Here is a 22,845-nt window from a genome sequence, read left to right as displayed (position 1 = left end):
GTTTATTGATCATTATAGAATGTGTCCCTGGTGCTTCCCGCTCCCTCCCCTCTCCCTTCCCCTTTTCCCAACCATGATCCCCTTCTCTCTGACCCCGCTTCCCACTCTCAATAGAGACCCATATCAGAATCAGTTTCATCAAGGTTGCTGGTGAACACAGCAGGCCAGGCATCATCTCTAGGAAGAGGTACAGTCGACGTTTCAGGCTGAGACCCTTCGTCAGGACTAACTGAAGGAAGAGTGAGTAAGAGATCTCTTACTAGATCTTTCTTCAGTTAGTCGTGACGAAGGATCTCGGCCTGAAACGTCAACTGTACCTCCTCCTACAGATGCTGCCTGGCCTGCTGCGTTCACCAGCAACCTTGATGTGTGTTGCTTGAATTTCCAGCATCTGCAGAAGTCCTCGTGTTTCAGAATCAACTTATCATCTCTCACATATGTCGTGTTCTTTTTTTGTAGCAGCAGGACAGTGCAATCCATAAAATTACTACAGTACTGTGCAAATCCTTAGGCACCCTAGATATATGTGTGTATGTATGTATATATATATATATATATATAAAAGACTTTTGTACAGGACTGTAAATGTTGCCATTGTACCCACGTTGACCACTTTTGGCAGCTCTTTGCTACCATCGGAGAGGAGGTACAGGAGCCTGAAGACACACAAACTGTGTTTTTGGAACAACTTCTCCCCCTCTCCCCCACCATCACCCCAACCAGTGCAAGGGTGTTTATTCAGTGTGTCAACCATTAAACTTACAAAAACTAGCAAAGGTAGCAAAATGAAAACTACCAATATTTACAAAAAGATAGCTACAAGAAAACACATTAGTTCCGCACTTGTATCTGGCCAGTGTACTGGCAGCTCGATCTCGCTCTGCTACGGAGAGCGATTCGTCTCATTTTTTTCGATGACAGGAAATAGCATTAATTGCCAACAAAGTTAACTTAAGACAGCACATGAATTAGAATATGAAGCACCCCGCAATGTAGTTACAATCATATTGCAAAATAAGCAGAGGTATCTCCCTTAAGTACTGTGTACTAACAACATATACACATTGACACATCCCCTTTGCTGAAGAAATGGAATACTCCACCGCGTATGATGGGAAAGGCACCATAAAGCCGAACTCGTTATCAGACTATATCGGGCTGAAACATTGAAGTGCGTTGACAACAGAACGCCGAGGCTGTGCGTGTGTGTGTGTGTTAACCGAGCGCTCTCCATCACACAGATACAAAGAAAGTGCCTTGTAAGTAAACAGTAAAGTTCAAGTTGTGAGTGACGTTATGGAGTCAAGAGTGTATTGTACAATATGTCCATTCAACAGTCTGCTAACAGTGGGCTAGAAGCTGTCCTTGAGCCTGGTGGGATGTGCTTTCAGGCTTTTGTAACTTCTGCCCGATGGGAGAGGGGGGGAGAGAGAATGTCTGGGATGGGTGGGGTCTTTGATTCTGCTGGCTGCTTTACTGAGACAGTGAGAAGTGTAGACAGAGTCCGTGGAGGGGAGGCTGGTTTCTGTGAGGCGCTGGGCAGTGTTTCCCACTTTGTGCAGTTCCTTGCCATCTTGCAGGAGATGGCCTCCCTGTCATGGCTAAGGTGCCTCTGATATCTATTGGGAACTTTGGTGGTGATGTGCGTTATGTGTGCACAAAGCACAGATGATAACGGAGTATGATTAAGAGTTTTTACTGAGTCATGTTGGTAATGGTACATGCTGGGAGTACGTGCCGCCAAGATGAAAAAGAAAATCCTGTGCAGAAAGAGAGAGCCCTGCACGTACGAGGCCCAATTGATTCACCGCTCAATCGATCGGCTGCTTGTGCGCTCGCCGCAGTCTCACAATTGATCCGGTACACTTCAGCTTGTTTCCTTTGTTTCAGTTGTGTTGGCATCCAGCCAAGGAGAGCCTGCTGGCGTTCGGGACGGAAGATGGCAAAGTGGGCATTTACGAAATCTACTCAAACAAGTGAGCTTCATTTATATAGCGCCTTTCTCCAGTGCCCTCCCTGCCCCCTCGAGTATTGTTCAGACCTCTCTCTCCTTGGTAAGGGGTGGGGGGGGGGGCTTGAACTCTCTCACCTTTGGGGCACTCCTCTGTTTTCGTGGATGTTTGCGAAGAGAAAGAATTTCAGGATGTATATTGTATACATTTCTCTGACGTTAAATGTACCTATTGAAACCTCTGTATCACATCCGGAGTTCCCGTATCACTTGGGAGAATAGGAGGCGATATCCACACCGACACTCCAATTGGTTCGTATGATGTGGGTGATCCTTATCTCTCCATAACCATGTGTGTTCCTGGCAAATTCTTCCACAGAAGTGTTTTGCCATTGCCTTCTTCTGAACAGTGACTTTACAAGACAGGTGACCTCAGCTATTATCAATACTCTTCAGAAACTGTCTGCCTGGCATCACTGGTCACATAACCAGGACTTGTGATATGCACCAGCTGCTCATATCAGCAGAGTGAGCATAGGTATTGGAATTAAGATGGCTGGACACCAGGAAATCCTGTGCATGGGGAATGAAGTGAATGTGCTCACAAAGTGGTCCCCCCAGTTTATATTTGTGTCACCAACGTAGAGGAGGCTACCTTGGGAGCACCGAATACAGTTGAGGTGCTGTTGTAGGGCAGATGGTAACACGACTTTCTTACAGTTCAGAGTTCAGTTCTGGCGTCCTCTGTAAGGGGTTTGTACGTTCTCCCTGTGACCACGTGGGTTTCCTCTGGGTGCTCTAGTTTCCTCCCACAGTCCAAGGAGTACCGGATAGTAGGCTAATTGGTCATTGTAAATTGCCCTGTGATTGGGCTGGGGTTAAATCAGTGAGGTGCTGGGTGGTGAGGCTTCCTAGGCCGGAAAGGCCTATTCCACACTGTATCTCTAAATGAATAAATGGCCTTGTTAGATTTTCAGGTGAAGTGTTTCCTCACCTAGTCCTAGTTCAATATGCTCTTAAGGTTAACTTACAGGTTGAGTCACCCCACCTCACTTTCCCTGAACACCCCAACCCTCCTCTCCCCTCTCAATCCTCCGACCCTTCACCCTCTACGCTCCCCTGACCCCTGCTGCACCTTCACCATCCCTCGCTGACTGACCACCTTCTCTGAAAATGTCGTATGTTAGTTTCTGTCCATAGATGCTGCCTGACCTGCTGAGTTCCTCCAGCATTGCTCTGGATTTCCAGTACCTGCAGAATCTCTTGTGTTTATGATTCCCTCTCCTTTCATTCCAGGTCTCCTCAGATTTCCAGCTCCTACCACAGGAAAACTGTGTACGCTCTGGCGTGGGGTCCCCCTGTGCCTCCCGTGACTACAGGTGGGTCTCTCCCACCATCCCACCCCCTTGAGACAACACAAGCTTTCACGTACCCTGTTCCTTGGCTACACATCCCACCCCAGTTTCTAATCATTCAGCGCACTCAGTTCTGTAACCACAAGACTGAAAGACGTAGGAGCAGAATTAGGCCATTTGGCCCATCGAGTCTGTTCCACCATTCAATGATGTCTGTTATTTTGTTCTTGACTATACTCGCCTGTCTTCTCCCCGTAACACTTAAAATCCTTACCAATCAATCTCTGGCTTAGGTATTCCTAATGACAGCCTTCACAGCTGTCTGTGGCAGTGAATTCCACAGATTCACTTTACTTTATACTTTATTACTTTATTGTCACCAAACAATTGATACTAGAACGTACAATCTGCGCTTCCTGCTCCCTGGAGTACAAATGGATAGTAAATATTAAAAATTTTAATTATAAATCATAAATAGAAAAGGGAAAGTAAGATAGTGCAAAAAAACCTCGAGGTAGGTCCGGATATTTGGAGGGTACGGCCCAGACCCGGGTCAGGATTCACCACTATCTGGCTGAAGAAGTTCCTCCTTATGGATGTCCTCCAATTTGAGGCTGCGCCCTCTGGTCTTAGATTCCCCCACTATAGGAAACATCTTCTCCACATGTACAACACCAGGTATTTCAACATTCGATAGGTTTCTATGAGATCCTCCCTCATCCTACTACAGGTCCAGAGGCATCAAACGTTCCTCATACGTTAAGCTTTTGATTCATGACGTTCATAAACCTCTGGACTCTTTCCAGTGCCCGTACATCTTTCCCGAGATACGAGACCCAAAGTTGCTGACAGCATTCCACCATCGTCCAGGTCATCCTCTGTTCTCGCTGCTGACATCAGGAAGAAGGTACAGGAGTCTCCGAGTCCCACACCACCAGGTTCATGAACAATTACATCCCTCAACCATCAGGCTTCTGAATCAGCATGGATAACTTCACTCATCTCAACACTGAACTGATTCCACAACCTACGGAATCACTTTCAAGTACTCTACAACTCTTGTTCTCAATTCAAATCATTACTTTATTATTATTATTATTACTTTTTTTTCATTTGCACAGTTCCTCTTCCTTTGTACGTTGGTTGTTTGTCAGTCTTTGTGTGTAGCCTTTCATTAGTTCTATTGTATTGCCTATCTACTGTGAATGCCTGCAAGAAAATGAATCTCAGGGTCGTATCTGGTGATAAATATGTACTTTGGTAATAAATTTACTTTGAACATTATAACACTTTATAGAGCCTCTGCATTACATCCTTGCTTTTATACTCTGGTGCTCTTGAAGTGATACCAACACTTCATTGAGGTAATGATACGAAGGTGCTGCAGGAAGTTGTAAACTCAGCCAGCTCCATCACAGGCACCAGCCTCCCCACTTTAAGGACATCTTCAAAAGGCAATGTCTCAAAAAAGTTTCTTCCATCATTGTGGACCCTTATCACCCAGGACATATAACCATATAACCATTACAGCACGGAAACAGGCCATCTCGACCCTTTTAGTCCGTGCCGAACTCTTACTCTCACCTAGTCCCAACGACCTGCTCTCAGCCCATAACCCTCCATTCCTTTCCTGTCCGTATAGCTATCCAATTTAACTTTAAACAACAACATCGAACCTGCCTTAACCACTTCTGCTGGAAGCTGGTTCCACATAGCTACCACTCTCTGAGTAAAGAAGTTCCCCCTCATGTTACCCCTAAACTTTTGCCCTTTAACATGCCCTGTTCTCATTGCTACAGTCAGAGAGGAGGTACAGGAGCCTGAAGGCACACACTCAGCGATTCAGGAACAGCTTCTACCCTTCTGCCATCAGATTTGTGAATGGACAGTGAACCCACGAACTCTACCTGACTATTGTTTCCTCTCTTTTCCCACCACTCACTTAGTTGATATCTACATTTCAAATTGTGATTTATAGTTTTTATTATTACGTATCGCGTGAAACTGCTGCCACAGAGCAATTTTCACAACATATTAAACCCAATTCTGATTTACATCGAAGCTGCATAGATGTAAGTTGTTGTTGTGGGTTAACCCTTGCATTGCTGGCAACGCTGACTTGTGTACCCTGGTCTTTCTCCCGTCAGCTGGGGCTGGGGACGGTCCAGCCCTGACCCTGTACAGCTGTGCGGGCGAGGGTATCATCCTCCAGCACAACCCCTGGAGACTGACGGCAGATGCTCAGGACATCAACCGGATCATCCGGGAAACAAATGGGATCAAGGTGGGTCCACGGGTGAGACGAGGGTCGCGGGTGCTGAAACCTGGAACACTGAGCAGTCCGATGGAGGACGAATTAATTTCAGCTGTATTTGTCAGCTCTGCACTCGGTGTACACCTGCTCTAATGAGCCAATCGCATGGCAGCAACTCGACGCATAAGAGCAGGCAGACGTGGTCAAGAGGTTCAGTTGTTGTTCGGATCAGAATGGGGAAAATATGTGATTTAAGTGACTTTGACCGTAGAATGATTGTAGGTGCCAGGCAAGGTCGTTTGAGTATCTCAGGAACTCCTGATCTGGGATTTTCATGCCCAACAGTCTCTAGAGTTTATAGAGAATGGTGCGAGAAACAAAAAAACATTCAGTGAGTGGCAGTCCTGTGGGGGAAAATGCTTTGTTAATGAGAGAGATCAGAGGAGGACGGCCAGACTGGTTCGTGCTGACAGGAAGGTGACGGTAACCATGCATTCCAACAGTGGTGCGCAGAAGACCATCTCTGAACGCACAACATGTTGAACCTTGAAATGGACGGGCTACAGCAGCAAAAGATCACGAGCATTCACGTGGTGGCCACTGAATTCGATACCTCCTCTGACTAATAAAATAGCCATTGAGAGCGTGTTGAAACACACAGTGAAATGCATCTCTTGTATCAACGACCAACACAGTCTGAGGATGTGCTGGGGGCAGCCTGCAAGTGTGTCCGTGTTTCTGACGTTGACGTAGCATGTCCGCAGCTCCCTGTCACTAATCCGTACGATCCGTCCCGGAGGAGGTTCACAAGAATTATCCTGGGAAAGGAAGAGTTAACCTACGAGGAGTGTTCAGTGGCTCAAGGCCAGTTTTTGCTGGAGCTTAGAATATTGAAAGGTCTAGACAGAGTTCACGTGGACAGGATGTTTCCAGTAGTGGGAGAGTCTAGGACCTGATTTCAGAATACAAAGATGTCCCTTTAGAACACAGATGAGGAGGAATTTCTTTAGCCAGAGCATGGTGATTCTCTGGAATTCAATAAAACAGATAGCTGTGGAGGCCAAGTCATTGGGTATATTTAAAGTGGAGGTTCTTACTGAGTCAGGGTGTCAACGGTTACAGGCAGAAGGCAGGAGAATGGGGTTGAGAGGGAAAATAAATCAGTAATAGAATAGAACAGAATAGAATGGTACAGCACAGTACAGGCCCTTCGGCCCACAGTGTTGTGCCGACCCTCAAACCCTGCCTCCCATATAAGACCCCACCTTAAATTCCTCCATATACCTGTCTTGTAGTCTCTTAAACTTCACTAGTGTATCTGCCTCCACCACTGACTCAGGCAGTGCATTCCACGCACCAACCACTCTCTGAGTAAAAAACCTTCCTCTAATATCCCCCTTGAACTTCCCACCCCTTGCCTTAAAGCCATGTCCTCTTGTATTGAGCAGTGGTGCCCTGGGGAAGAGGCGCTGGCTACCCACTCTATCTATTCCTCTTATTATCTTGTACACCTCTATCATGTCTCCTCTCATCCTCCTTCTCTCCAAAGAGTAAAGCCCTAGCTCCCTTAATCTCTGATCATAATGCATACTTTCTAAACCAGGCAGCATCCTGGTAAATCTCCTCTGTACCCTTTCCAATGCTTCCACATCCTTCCTATAGTGAGGTGACCAGAACTGGACACAGTACTCCAAGTGTGGCCTAACCAGAGTTTTATAGAGCTGCATCTTTACATCGCGACTCTTAAACTCTATCCCTCAACTTATGAAAGCTAACACCCCATAAGCTTTCTTAACTACCCTATCCACCTGTGAGGCAACTTTCAGGGATCTGTGGACACGTACCCCGAGATCCCTCTGCTCCTCCACATTACTAAGTATCCTGTAATGATAGAATGGCAGAGCGGAATCGATGGGCTGAATGGCATAATTCTGCTCCCATGTTTTATGGTTTTTGGAATGTGGGAGGCACCCCACGGGGTCATGAGGAGAACGTACAAGTTTCATTATGGATGGCGGTGGAATTGAACCTCGATCGCTGGTGCTGTAAAGTGTTAGGCTTTCCACTAGTCTGCCCCTGACTGGGCAGGTCAAGTGGCATCTGGAGGGAAATTGGACAGCTGATGCTTTGGGTCAGGACCCGTATCAGGGTGGGGGATGGTACCTGGGGTGGTAGTGGAGGCAGGTGTATTAGAAGTGTTTAAGATCATAAGCCTTAGGAACAGAATTAGGCCATTCAACCCATTGAGTCTGCTTCACCATTAATCATGGCTGTTTTACTATCCCTCTTAACCCTATTCTCCTGCCTTCTCCCTATAACCTTTGACATCCTGACTAAACAAGAACCTACCAACCTCTGCTTTAAATATACCCAATGACTTGACCTCCAAAGTCATCTGTGGCAACAAATACCAGAGATTCACTACCTTCTGGTTAAAGAAATTCCTTTGAAGCTCTGTTTTAAATGGCTATCTGTCTTCTGAGGCTGTGTCCTCTCGTATCAGACTCCGCACCATAGGAAACATCCTCTCCAGATCCACTCTATCCAGGCCTTTCAATATTCGATAGGTTGCAGAGGAATCCCCCCCTCATTCTTCAAAACTGCAGCGAGTACATTTTAGGTAGACCGATGAATGTGTCGGGAATGGAGGGATATGGACATTGTGTAGGCAGAAGGGGCCAGTGGGTAATTAGTTAGTAGATAACATTATGGGCGGAGGAGCTGGTTGTTGTGCTGTACTGTTCTGTGTTCTGGATGGTCTACAGGGAGCGAGTGAGGGGGGTAAACATTCAGGGTCGTGGAGGGTTTATAAAATCACAATCCTTTGTGGGTGTCAAGCTGCCCCCAAGTATGATTGGAGTTGCCCTTGTCCGGACAAGTGCTGGGGTTGATGAGAAGTGAATTAGCTGGAAATAATTCTTCGAAAATTCCCCTTGATCCTGCAGCACAAACTCCCAGGCCGCAGTGAGCTGAGTTGGAAGCCGGATGGGACAGTCCTGGCGATCGGCAATGACGACGGGTAAGAGGAACACCTCGCCATTTGTCTTTTAGTTTCAGACTCCGTTATTGTCACCTTCACCAAGATGCAGTGGCCGTAGCTCACGGAATAAACGGTTTACGTGGTAGAACAAAGGGAGTACATGTCCGTAATTCCTTGAAAGTGGTGTCACAGGTAGCTAGGGTCGTAAAGAAATCTTTTGGCACATTGACCTTCATAAATCGAAGCATTGAGTACAAGAGATGAGATGTTATGTTGAAGTCGTATAGGATGTTGGTGAGGCCTAACTTGGAGTGTTGTGTGCAGTTCTGGTGACCCACCTACAGGAAAGATGTAAATAAGATTGAAAAAATGCAGAGAAAATTTATAGGGATGTTGCTGGGTCTTGAGCACCTGAGTTATAGGGAAAAGTTCTAGGACTGTATTCGCTAGAATGTAGAAGCCTGAGAGGAGATTTGATAGAGGTTTACAAAATTATAAGGGGTATAGATAGGGTAAATGCAGTCAAGCTTTTTCCATTGAGGTTGGGTGAGATGAGTACTAGAGGTCATGGGTTAAAGGTGAGAGGTGAAATGTTTAAGGGGAACCTGAGGGGTAATATGTTCACTCAGAGGGTAGTGAGAGTGTGGAATGAGCTGCCAGTGGAAGTGGTGGTGCAGGTTCAATTTCAACATTTAAGAGAACTTTGGGTAGTTACGTGGATGGGAGGGGTATGGAGGGCACTGGTCTGGGTGCAGGTCGATGGGACTAGGCAGAATAATGGTTCAGCACAGATGAAATAGGCCAAAGGTCGTGAAGGGGGCACGTTAGTCAGTGTGGAGCAGTTAGGCCGATGGGTCTGTCCCATGCTTTATGAGGAGTGATTCTGCCTTATGGCCTCTCTTCTTTGTTGGGATCAGTTGCATGTTTCTGGCTTTGTTACCCAGCTGGGTCTCCCTGCTTTCTGCTTGTTACAGCTCCATTGAGATCTTCCAGGCTCCACTCCTGACGTTACTGTGCACCATCCAGACACATCACAAACTCATCAATGCCATCCGCTGGCACCACACTCACAGCACAGACCCTGAGCTCGGCTTCCTGCTGGCCTCGGGATCCAACAACGCAGTGGTCTACGTCCACAACCTCAGGACTGTGTTGGGTAAGTGTCTGCAGGCCTTCAGCTTCCATTCCCACCCCCCCCCCCACCATCCCACTCCCACCTGACTGTTGGATTGTAATGATTTTAATCCAAAGTTCTTTCAGAAGTCAGGGAAGAGGCACAAAAGTTGCTTCCTGATCATTTTATTAGAACAAAGAGAAATTGAAATCAACAGTGATAGAAGTGTACGAAGTGAAGGGAGGGATGAAATGCTGAGGGACTAAGATGGCGCTGACCTCTTGCAGCTTATTTACACAAGGAAAATTTCAATCAAATTTGTAGATAAGAGCCAACCAATGAGATGCCCCTTATTCAAATAATAAAGTACCAATGATCACACAATAGGTCAGGGTTTCTCATCCAGGGTTCCGCGATTTAAAAAACATCATTGTTTGAACTTCACACGACGCTAGCGCCAGCAGTGGTGGGCAGTGACCGTGCAGCCGTCTGCAATCTCAGCCCAGTACAGCAGGACTGTGTTTATTTGCTTGAGCCCGTTCTCCGTTTTTAACGCAAGGTAGCAGGGGCCATTGATGATTGGTAAGTGCTGTATTGCACGGAGGGGAGGATGAATTTAGATTATGAAGACACGTAGTCCTCTTTTATTGTCATTTAGTAATGCATGCATTAAGAAATGATACATTATTTCCTCCCGTGTGATATCACAAAACACAGGACAGACCAAGACTGAAAAAACTGACAAAACCACATAATTATAACATATAGTTACAACAGTGCAACAATACCATAACTTGATGAAGGGGTCCATGAGCACAGTAAAGTTCGAAGTTTCTCAAATGTCCCACATCTCACGCAGACGGGAGAAGGAAGAAAAACTCTCCCTGCCATGCCGACCACGGTCCGACTCTGAGTCAAACGAAAACTTCGAGCTCTGATCAGCTCTCTGACACCGAGTACTGAGCGCCATCTCTGTCTGAATGATTCGACCTCCTTCTCGGTCGCCAACAGCGGGCAAGGCCGGGGATTTTGAGGCCTACCCTCCAAAAGATTCCCGACCACACAGTAACGACAGCAGCGAACGGGTGTTTCAGAAATTTCTCCAGATGTTCTTCTGTGCTTTCACATCCATTCTCCATCAAATCAGAATTGTCCACGGCCCCTATTTAACAGATACGATATCATTTTTCACCGGAGGGCTGGGCACATGCAGGCGCACCGCCATCTTCTCCTCCTGCCGATGGTAGGTTGATAATTGATGAGCACTGAATTACACGGAGGGGAGGATGGTAGGCTGATGAGGAGCCTGAAGTGTGTTTTCTGAGCATTGAATGGACTCGTCCAATTTGGGCTGTGACGTCAGCCTCTCCCTCCTGAATTTCCTCCCCCAACTTCCCCTTGTGCACCACTGACTGGCTTATGGGAGCAAACAAACCCTACTAGTGTGGTAGAAAATTGGAGGGAAATTTTCATTCTTAAGACGGTCCGGTCTGGTGATATTGGAAGAGGAGGATACTAGGCCGTGGCCTATGGACAATTCTGATAAGGTTAATGATGAAGAATTACAATCTTTCTGAGTCATTTCACTGCACTAGAGCAACAACAGACACAAAAAAAAGTCCGACTTTACAATGAAAGCTGCTTATTAATGGGTTTTACATGGACTGGTGATGCAAGTGCTCCTATTCCATCGTAACTAGTCTGTGGCAAACAACTTGCAAATGTAGCTGTGGCTCCAGTAAAATTGAAAAGACACTTAAATACAAATCACGGCCATATGACAAGTAAAAATGCTGATTATTTTAAATGACTATTGGAATCTCAAAACAAGCAGATTAAAGCTTTTGAAAATAAAGTCACAGTCAGTAAAATGATCAGGAAGCAAGTTATTTAGTGGCTTTATGACCATTTAATTCGAGAATGTTTGAAAAAAACTGTGAAAACCTGGACAAAGAACACACCAACCTCCTGCTATATGCACAAAACCGGTGGCTTAGCAGAGGAAGAGTTCTCAACAGTTTGAGCTGAAAGGTGAATTGCAGGAGTACTTTCAAGGAAAAAGCAGGCCAGATTTTGCTAAGTCCTTTGAAGATGAAGAATGGCTGCAGAAACTAGTCTACTTAACATATGAGCCAGTTCAACGAGTCTCTGCAAGGCCCTGGAGAAAATGTTTTGACTTCAAGTGACAAGATTCTTGTATTTAAAAGGAAACTGAATCTTTGGAAAAATCATGCTGCAAAAGTAAATCTCGAAATGTTTCCACTGCTTCTTGGGCTTGAGAGTAAGGAAGGAGATCAGAAAGTCTTGAGTCTTATTGAAAACCACCTGGAAGAACTTCAGAACAAAAGTGAGCAGTACTTTTCCTCCCTTTCCACACCAGTGCATGACCGGGTGAGAGATCCTTTCTCTAAATCTTCTGCTCAGCCCGAGATCTTGGCTTTGAGAGAAGAGGAAGAACCTTGTGAGTTGTACTCTGATCATGCACTCAAGATGAGATTTACTGACCTGCCCTGGACAAATTATGGATTTCTGTGAAAGAAGAGTATCCTGTCATCCATAGAAAAGCAATGAACATTTTGATGTAACTTTCAACTTTCTTACACGTGTAAGCAAGCATTTTCTTGTTTAACAAGCATCGAGCAAGGATAGAAATCGTCTCATTTCAGTTGAAGGTGAATTCCGTGTGTGCTTATCTCCAGTTTGACCCAGAATTGAGAAATTTATTATGTTTGTCTTATGAGTTTTTAAAATTGATGAAAGGGAAAGATACAGGTTAGTTTCAAGAAAGTTAAGCTAAACTTAACTCTTATTTTTTCAAAAAAAGGTTGCCTAAAAATTCATTCTCTACTCAAAAGAGCATTGACAGATATTTTTGTGTTATTATGTCTATGCTTACTGATCACTCTAATGTACTGTGAGTTGTAGATATAATAATTTTTATGCAGGGGTTCCCTCAGACCTGAAAATTATTTGAAGGGTTCCTCCAGGACAAAAAGGTGAGAAAGGCTGTTCTGGCAGATACACAGAACTTGCATATACATATTCCAGCCACTAAGGGGCACATTAAACTGTTACATGCATATGAGAACTACTTGAAATGCAAGCAGATTATTAATTGTTAAACTGCTAAGGAAATAATTAAACAGTCTAATCTAAGAATTAAACTTTTGGATCCAACATGTCCTTCCACCATCAGATTTCTGAACTGTCTGTGAACCCACAATCGTTACCCCGCTATTTCGCCTTTGTTTTTAATTTTTCTGTCTTGCAATGTACGGTTCCCGCAGAATGACAGATTATGTCAGTGATGATGCACAGCCTCAGACTTGAAGGGTGTCAATTTAGAACAGGCATAAGGAATTTCTTTAGCCAGAGGGTGGTGAAACTGAAATTCATTGCCACAGGTAACTGTGAAGGCCAAGTCACTGGGTGTATTTAAATCGGAGGTTGATAAGTTCTTGATTAGTTAGGGTATCAAAGATGGTGCCTCCAAAAGGCAGCATCCATTACTGAGGACCCCCATCACCCAGGACATGCCCTCTTCTCATCGCTACTGTCAGGGAGGAAGTACAGGAGTCTGAAGACACACACTCAACAATTCAGGAACAGCGTCTTCCCCTCCACCATCAGATTTCTGAATGAACAATGAACCCACAAACACTTCCTCACTATTTATTCCCTCTCTTTTGCGCCACTTATTTGATTTTCTTATTTTGTATGTACTTATTGTAATTTATAGTTTTTATTATTATGTATTACAATGTACTGCTGCCGCAAAACAAATTTCACAACGTGTTTAGGTGATATTAAGCCTGATTCTAATTCTGTTACTGCAAGAGGGCAGGAGAATGGGGTTGAAGGGGATAATGAATCAGCCATGATGAAATGGCAGAACAAACTGGATGGGCTGAACTGCCTAATTCTGCTCCTGTGCCATTTGAATTACAGTGAACCTGATTGTAAATCGAGTGACTGGGCTATGGGGAGAGGTTAGAGAGGATAGAACTCTTGGCATACTGGTGACTGAGTTGTGATTTTATAGAGGTGTGTCAAATCACGAGGGGCATAGGGTGAATGGATACCGTCTTTTTCCCCTAACTCAGAGGTAGTTTTTTTATGCAGAGAGTGGTGGGTGTGTGGAACGCCCTGCTAGGGGTGGTGATAGAGGCAGATACATTGGGGATATTTAAGAGCCTCTTAGATAGGCACTTGGATGATAGAAAAATGGAGGCAATGTGGGAGGGAAGGGTTAGATTGATCTCGGAGTAGGTTACAAAGTCAGAAGAACATTGTGCATCAAAAGGCTGGAACTGTGCTCTACCGTTCTATATTCTAACTCTGAGAGATCCCAGGGGGTGTCCCTCCCGTGCCGAGAGATCCCGGGGTGTCCCCCCACCCCCGTACCGAGAGATCCCTGGGCATTCCCCCCCCCCCCCCCCAGTGCCGAGAGATCCCGGGACGTTTTCTCCCCCCCCCCCCCCCCCACCTCCGTGCTGAGAGATCCCGGGGCGTTCCCCCCCCCCACCTCCGTGCTGAGAGATCCCGGGGCGTCCATCCCTTACCGAGAGATCCTGGGCTGTCCCTCCACGGCGAGTTCCCATGTTGCAACTGTGAGATCTCTGGATGCTCATAAAAGCACAGGAACAGGCCCTTTGGCCCTTAGTGCTAGCACTGACCATAACAGTGAATTGAACCTATTCCATCTGCCTAACAGTCTAACTCGTTATGATCTTGCAGCCAACGTGATTGAAGACCCCCTCAGCTTGGAGATTCTCTCTTTTCCCTTTCAGTTCCCACCACTGTGTGTAAGGAATTTGTATGTTCTCCTTGTAACCGTGTGAGTTTCCTCCTATTGCTCGTTTCCCCCCACATTCCAAGGATGTACAGTTGAAGGTCAGTAGGTTGTTGGCGCTGCACGCATGGCGATTCCTGAGATCTGTCTCCAACGTATCCTCGGACTGTATCGATTGTTGGCGCAATTGATGCTCTTCACTCGAGGACCAACCAAAACAGATTCTTTCCAGGACAGGTATGGATCGCTCTCAGAAACCAGCCTCCCCTCCACGGACTCTGTCTACACTTCCCACTGTCTCAGTAAAACAGCCAGCATGATCAAAGACCCCACCCACCCCAGACATTCTCTCTTCTCCCCTCTCCCATCAGGCAGAAGACACAAAAGACTGAAAGCACGTCCACCAGGCCCAAGGACAGCTTCTACCCCACTGTTATCAGACTATTGAATAGTTCCCTAGTATAGTAAGACGGACTCCTGGCCTCCCAATCTACCTCGTTATGACCTTTCGCCTTATTGTCTGCCTGCAGTGCACTCTAACTGTACCACTTTATTCTACGATCTGTTACTGTTTTACCTCAGTGTACTGATGCGATGAACTGATCTGTATGGATGGTGTGCAGTGGGTACACGTGACACTAATAAACCAATTCACCAACCAGATTTGTGAACTGTCCCCATGTGAGAATAATGAACTGATTGAATTTACTATTTCTCTTCCTGTCCCAGAACATCCCTCTGGAACGCCGACCACGATGACTGAGCCGTTCCGAACCCTCACTGGGCACACAGCGAAGATCACCAGCCTGGCATGGAGCCCCCACCATGATGCCACGCTGGTGTCTGCCTGCTACGACGGTACTGCCCAGGTGAGTGTTCGGTCTAGGAATCGACTGTTGTGCTGAAGACCGAATGGGGTGTGTTTTACATGAAGGTGGGACGCAGGAAGTAGCACCTCAATATCTGTGCCGAGCAAAATGTCAAATTAACTCATCCCTTCTGCCTGTACGTGATCCATATCTCTCTATTCCCTGTACGTTCGATGCCATGCATCTGCTTCCAGCACCACAGGCAGTCCATCCCAGGCACACACCACCTTCTCATTATCAGAAAATCTTGCCCCATGTATTTCCTGTAAACTACTTTCCCCTTTTCACCTTAAATGCTTAATCACAGGAGATTTTGCAGATTCTGCAAGTCCAGAGGAACAGACTCAAAATGCTGGAGGAACTCAGCAGGTCAGTTGGTGTCTGTGGAGAGGAATGAACAGTCAGTGTTTCAGGCTGAAACCCTCCATCAGGATCGGTGAAGAGTTTCAGTTCAAAACGTTGACTTAAAATGCTTGCCCCCTGGTATTCGACATTTAAACCCTGGGGAAAAGGTAGTTCCTGCCTCTCCATTAGATCTCCCCTCAGTGTGTGTGTGTGTGTGTGTGTATGTATGTGTGCGCGCGCGGTGTCTGCATATTCTCCTTGTGACCATGTGGGTTTCCTCCGGGTGCTCCAGTTTCCTCCCACATCCCAGAGACGTACTTGGGAGTCCTCGTACAGGGTTCCCTAAAGCAGAGATTCCCAACCTGGAGTCCACGGATCTTTAGCTTAATGATATTGGATTTGCCTATGGCACAAGAAAATTCGGGAACCCCTGCGCTATAGGTCCAAGATGGTTTATTGTCAATCTTCAGTAGCTGAGTGTAAAGGAGATTGTTACTCTGGATCTGATACAGCATCAAAAAGCACAGTAGATATAAAAGCAATGCTGTAAAACACTTGCGGGTCGAGTCGGCGGTGAGGAAAGCAAGTGTGAGGTTAGCATTCATTCGGAGAGGACGAGAAGATAGAAGCAAAGCTGTCATGTTGGGGCTTTATTAGCCACTGGTAAGAATGTAGTGTGAGCCGTTTTGGGCCCCTTATCTGAGAACGGACGTGCTGACATTGGAAGGAGTCCAGAGGAGGTTCATGAGTGTTTGGTGGCTCTGAGCCTGTACTCGCTGGAGCTTAGACGAATGATGAGGGATCCCATTGAAAGGCTTGGACAGAGTGGCCATGCAGAGGATGTTTCCAAGCGTGGGAGCGCCTCCGGACACTTCATCATTTTGTGCCGCGTCGTATGGCATCGTCATTATGTGCCATGTTGTATGATGTGGTGATCCTAGTCTCACGTACTTGGCAAATTTCTCTGCAGAAGTGATTTGCCATTGCATTCTTCTGGCCAGTGTCTTTACAAGACGGGTGATCCCAGCCATTATCAACACTCTTCAGAAATCGTCTGCCTGACATCAGTGGTCGCATAACCAGGACTTGTGATGTGCACCAGGTGCTCATACGACCAGCCACCACCTGTTCCTGCGCCTTCACGTGACCCTGATCGGGGCCCAAGGGTGACCTGCAGGCCAGCGAAGGAAGGAGCGCCAAAACCTCCTTTGGTAGAGACGTATCTCCACACTGCCGCCCAAATTCTGGGGCGTCCATTCTGAATGGAGATGTAAAGTAATTTCTTTAGCCTGATGATGGCGAATCTGTGGAATTCATTGCCACAGATGGCTAAGGAGTCAAATCATTGGGTATATTTAAAACAGAGTTTGATTGGTTCTTGATTATTCAGGACAACAAAGGTTATGGGGAGGAGGCAGGGGAGTGCAGTTGAGAAGGATAATAAATCAGCCATGATGGAATGACAGCAGACTAGATGGGCTAGATGGCCTAATTCTCCTCCTATGTTTTATGGTAGTGAGCCACATTGTTCCGGAACACTGTGGTGCAGAGGAGATTTCTCAGACTGGTTGAGATGGGTACGAGGTTGGGTCTGTAGAGAGACCAGAGCAAATGGTTATCCATCTTTGAGCAGAGAAAGGGAGCATTGCAAACCTAGTGTTTTGGTTCAGTAAATAAAGTAGCAAGAGACCCATTGACCAGGAGAGGGCGCACTTCCCCAGAGGCTGGTGGAGATGGAATTGGTAATGGTTTGTTATTGTCACACCTATCGAGACAAGGCAATGAAAAGCTTGGCTTCATAGTCAAATTCAAAATAAATTTGTTGTCAGAGTACGTATGTTACCACATACAAGCTTGAAATGTCGATGCTTTATTCCATAGATGCTGCCGAACCTCCTGAGTTCCTCCAGCATTTTGTGTGTGGTGCTTTGGATTTCCCCCATCTGCAGAATCTCTTGTGCATATGTCACCATACTCTACCTGGAGATTTATTTTTTTGCAGGCGTTTAGAAGAAAATTTTGCAATAGAATTCATGAAAAGTTATGCATAAAATTCAAGATTGTTTAATGTAATTTTCAGTATACAAGTGTAAAGAAGAACAAAATAGTTGTTACTCAAAACCCAAAGCAGAACAAAAAAAAAGTTAAAGAACACAACAATAATAAAAAATATAAATATAAATACATAAGGTAGCTTATAGATTGATTGTATGTTCATAAAATGACACTAGGCACAGGAGTGTCTGTACGTAAGGTGACTGACGGGAAATGATAAAGTAGTGGTGGTTGGGGGTGTGGAGGGGTGGGTGGGTGGGTGAGTGAGTGGGTGGGTAGAGGTGTTGATCAGACTTATTGCTTGGGGAAAGTAACTGTTTTTGAGTCTGGTGGTCCTGGTGTGGATGCTACGTAGCCTCCTCCCTGATGGGAGTGGGACAAGTATCTAATGTGGAAAAGGGGACAAATGATGCCAATAATAAATAGATAAATAATACTGAGAGCATGAGTTGTAGAGTCCTGTCCGTGACAGTGAGTCAGGTCAGTGTTGAGGTGAGTGAAGTTATCCACACCGGATCGGGAGCCTGGTGGTTGAATGTCACCGTGTGTAAATGTTAACAGTTCTCCGTGCTGTTAATGTTATATGTTAACGGTTCTTTGGGCTGCAGGTGTGGGACGTCCTGAAGGAGGAGCCCAAGTGCAACTACCGAGGACACGCGGGGAGACTGCTGGGAGTGCAGTGGTCGCCAGTGGAGGCAGATGTGGTCTGGACAGGAGGGGACGACTTCACGGTGCGGCGATGGGAGGTTTCAAAGCAGGAACACACCAGACCACCTCAAGGTACAGTACTGACAATGTGCATTTTGTTTTCTTTTAGTTTTATTTAGAGATACAGCACAGTAACGGGCCCTCTTGGGCCAATGAGCCCCTACAGCCCAATTACACTCATGTGACCAGTGAACCTACTACATCTTTGGACTGTGGGAGGAAACGGAAGCACCGGGAGGAAACCCACACGGTCACTGGGAGAATGTACAAACTCCTTACAGACAGCAGTAGAAATTGAACACAGGTCTATAATAACGTTACACTCACCACTAATGTTACCGTGCAGCCTCTCTTTGTATTAATTGTTTATGGGTGTGGGTCTGGCTGTTAGGCCAGTGTTTACTGCGCTTGAGATGGAATCAGAATTGGTTTATCATTGTCATTTGTACCGAGATACAGCGAGAGGCTTGTCTTGCATACTGTTCATACAGATCAGATCATTACACAGAGCACTGAGGTAGAACAAGGGAAAACAATGACAATGCAGAATTAAGTGTAGCAGCTACAGAGAGAGTGCAGTGCAGGTAAACGATAAAGTGCAAGGTCACAACGAGGTCAATTGTGAGGCCAGGAGTCCAGCTTGTTGTACCAGTGGTCAAACTAAGAGTCCAATAGCAGTGGGGTAGAAGCTGTCCTTGAGCCTGGTGGGACGTGCTTTTGGGCTTTTGTATCTTCTGCCGGATAGGAGAGGGGAGAAGAGAGAATGTCCGGGGTTGGTGGGTCTTTGTTTTTGCTGGCTGTTTGTCTCATTTCTCAGTAAGAGTCCATGGAGAAGAGGCTGGTTTCCATAACCTGCAGAGCTGTGTGTGGTTTCTTGTGGCAGGGGTCGCCCTTCCCATTTGACTTGTAGAAGTCCCTCTGGTGAAGGTGCTCCTGCTGTGCTGCTGTTGGGAACATTTCCAGGACATTTTCTCAACAATAACGAGCTAGCGACAATAAAGCAATTTGTCCTGGTCCAACCTCAGAGACCCCATGGTCAAGAAGCTATTCTGAGAAGTAGGCACCATGGTCTACTTCCTGAGAAGGCCAAGGAGATTCAGCCGGTCCCTGACGACCCTCAATGCAACGTAGAAAACATCCTGTCCAGATGCACCGCGGCTCGGTACGGCAACTGGCCTGCGTGTGACTTCAAGAAACTGCAGAGAGTTATGGACACGTCTCAGCGTGTTTCATAAACCAGCCTCTTCTCTGAGAACTCTCTCTGGAGTTCCTTGTGGTCTCATGCAGTGCAGTTGCAGCTTGTGTTTATCCTGCATGTGTGGGGGCTCTCATGTTATGCACCGTAATGCTGCTGCAAGTAAGCATTTCATTGCAACTGTGCATACATGGACTTGTGCAGATGAGGGTAAAGTTACCTTTACACGGTAGTGTACTGGTTAGTGTAATGGTTTACTGCGCTAGCTGTAAGATCGGAGTTCGGTTCCCACCACTGTCTGTAAGGAGTTTGTACGTTCTCCTCGTGACCGTGTGGGTTTCCTCCGGGTGCTCTGGTTTCCTCCCACGGTCCGAAGATGTACAGGTTGGTGCTGGCAAGTTGTTGGCGTGCTATGTTTGTGCTGGAAGCGCGGCGACACTTGTGTGCTGCCCCCAGCGCATCGCAAAACTAAAAACTGATGATGCGTTTCACTGTATGCTTCAATGTTTTAGTCTTCCTGTGATGTGATGGGTAAAGCTGACCGTGATCTTTCTGGTCTTTAACTATCTCTGAAATGTGGTCCTTGTTCCTCAATTAGGGAAGAAGTTCTCCGAGATGGAAAGGAAGAAGATAAACGGCTTGAAGCCCAAATCCAAGAAAGCCAAGAAAAAAACGGACAAGGGCGTTGAGGGTTTGGGAGGGGTGGGATTTTCGGACACTCCGTCGGAGGCCATTCCCACCCCCCATGTCTGCGAGGAGCCGGAATGTTCCAGGGAAGTCGAAACGGGATTTGTTGGAACCTCTAAGGTGCCAGGTATGACTGATTGCTTCTATTCCATGGCCCAGAGAGGTGGACACTAACCTCTGACCCCATTTTGAGGGCAATATCTAGCAGTTCAGAGGAGGTACAAAGGGACTTTGGAGTTCTACAGAATTCCTCAGAAGTTAACTTGCAGGTCGAGTTGGTGGTGGTGAAGGCAAATGCAACATTAGCATTCATTTTGAGAGGACCAGAATATAAAAGCAAGGATGTAATGTTGAGGCTTTATAAAGCACTGGTGAGGCCTCACTTTGGAATATTGTGAGACCACATATCTAAGAAAGGATATGCTGCCATTGAAGAGGGTTCAGAGGAAGTTCATGAGAATGAACTTAAGAACATAAGAAATAGGAGCAGGAGTAGGCCATCCAGCCCATCGAGCCTGCCCCGCCATTCAATAAGATCATGGCTGAGCTGTCCGTAAGCTCAGCTCCATCTACCTGCCTTTTCCCCATAACCCTACTATGTAAAATGATTCCAAGAATGAATGGATTAACATGTAAGGAGCACTGATGACTCTGGGCCTGTACTCGCTGGAGTTTAGAAGGTGGGGAGGTGATCTCACTGAAGCCTATTGAAAAGGGGATAACTACACTCACTTGCCCCATCATTGAGATCTTCCCATCTTCCCACATCAATGAGATCTTCCCACAACCAATGATCTCACTTTAAGAACTCTGTATCTTGTTATCTCATGTTCTCATTATTTATTGCTATTTATTTATATTTGCATTTGCACAGTTTGTTGTCTTCTGCACTCTGGTTGATCTTTTATTAAACACAAAATAATCTGCAGATGCTGGGGCCAAAGCAACATTCACAACACTCTGGAGGAACTCAGCAGGTCGGGCAGCATCCGTGGAAAAGATTGGTCGAAAAGACTGGCTCCATCCTGACGAAGGGTTCTGGCCCAAAACGTCGACTGATCTTTTCCACAGATGCTGCCCGACCTGCTGAGTTCCTCCAGCGTGTTGTGAGTGATCTTTTACTAATCCTGTAATAGTTACTATTCTTTAGATTTGCTGGGTACGCACACAGAAAAATGAATCTCAGGGTTGTATGAAAACCACCCTGATACATTTGTACTCTGCCAATAAAACTTACTTTGAGCTTTCAATACTGAAATGTTGAGATAGAGTGGATGTAGAGAGAATGTTTCCTGTGACGGGGGAGCCTAGGACCAGAGGGCACAGCCTCAGAATATCCGGATGTCTCAGAGATGAGGAAGAATTTCTTCAGCCAGGTAATAGTAAATCTGTGGAGGACAAGTCATGGGGGATGTTTAGAGTGGAACTTGATAGGTTATTGATCAGTGAGGATCTGAAAGGTTACTGAGGGAAGGTCTCGCAAAAGCAGAAGTGCAGTGAAGTGCCTCATGATCAACTCTTCTTGGTGCACAAATATATCAGTGCAGTCCCAATTCTACTCACCAGACCTGGAATATATACCTGCTAAGTGCCATCCATGATTTCCAGGATCATTTTGGTAGCAGTATATATTCCACCTCAGGCCAATGTCAATCAGGCTTCAGATGATCTGAGCAATGGGATCAACATGCACAAAACAGTGCACCCTAATGCCTTCATTATCGTTTTGGGGGATTTTAAGTAGGTCAGTCTGAAAAAAATCACTAAGCAATTACCATCAACAGATCACTTGCAATACCAGAGGAAACAACACACTCGACCATTGTTACACCACCATCAAGAATGCCTACCGTGCTATTCCACTCCCTCACTTCAGGAAGTATGAACTGGCTGTATTTCTACTCCCTGAGTATAGGCAGAGACTGTAGTCTGCAGCACCAGCAGTGAGGACCAAGAAGGAATGGACAAGGGAAGCACAGGAGCGCCTACAGGACTGCTTTGAATCAGTGGACTGGACTGTATTCAGGGATTCATCTTTGAATCTGGATGAGTATGCTGCAGATGTTACCGACTTCATTAAAACCTGTGTGGATGAGTGTGTGCCTACAGAGACTTACTGTACATTCCCAAACCAAAAGCCATGGATGAACCAGGAGGTACGTCGTCTGCTGAAGTCTAGATCTGTGGCATTCAAGTTTGGCGACCCAGATTTGTACCAGAAAACCAGGTATGGTCTGCGGAGAGCTATTTCAAGGACGAAGAGACAATTTCAAATGAGGTTGGCGGCAACATCGGATGTACGACAACTCTGGCAGGATTTGCAAGACATTACTTCCTACAAAGTGAAACCCAATAGCATGAATGGCAGCAATGCTTCACTACCAGATGAACTCAACACCTTCTATGCCTGCTTTAAAAGGGAGAACACAAGTACAGCTGTGAAGATCCCTGCTGCACCCGGTGACCCTGTGATCTCTGTCTCAGAGGCCGATGTTAGGCTGTCTTTAAAGAGAGTGAACCCTTGCAAGGTGGAAGGCCGG

The 22,845-nt window shown here is 46.1% G+C and overlaps 1 protein-coding gene across 1 annotated transcript in view; it reads left to right on the top strand.

The window, feature by feature from the left end:
• gemin5 (gem (nuclear organelle) associated protein 5) overlaps positions 1 to 22,845 on the top strand; it is a 74,064-nt gene that overhangs the window by 17,096 nt on the left and 34,123 nt on the right. The window contains exons 9-16 of the mRNA XM_072264144.1: positions 1,891 to 1,976; positions 3,248 to 3,330; positions 5,454 to 5,590; positions 8,506 to 8,579; positions 9,515 to 9,696; positions 15,176 to 15,315; positions 18,324 to 18,495; positions 20,217 to 20,432. Of these exons, the coding sequence (XP_072120245.1) occupies positions 1,891 to 1,976; positions 3,248 to 3,330; positions 5,454 to 5,590; positions 8,506 to 8,579; positions 9,515 to 9,696; positions 15,176 to 15,315; positions 18,324 to 18,495; positions 20,217 to 20,432 (1,090 nt within the window). The remainder of the gene's footprint in view (positions 1 to 1,890; positions 1,977 to 3,247; positions 3,331 to 5,453; positions 5,591 to 8,505; positions 8,580 to 9,514; positions 9,697 to 15,175; positions 15,316 to 18,323; positions 18,496 to 20,216; positions 20,433 to 22,845) is intronic.

Source organism: Mobula birostris, chromosome 7 (assembly GCF_030028105.1).
Source record: "Mobula birostris isolate sMobBir1 chromosome 7, sMobBir1.hap1, whole genome shotgun sequence".
NCBI lineage: Eukaryota > Metazoa > Chordata > Chondrichthyes > Myliobatiformes > Myliobatidae > Mobula > Mobula birostris.
Note: the sequence above shows the minus strand (reverse complement) of the source record. Positions and strands in the feature narration are given on the sequence as shown.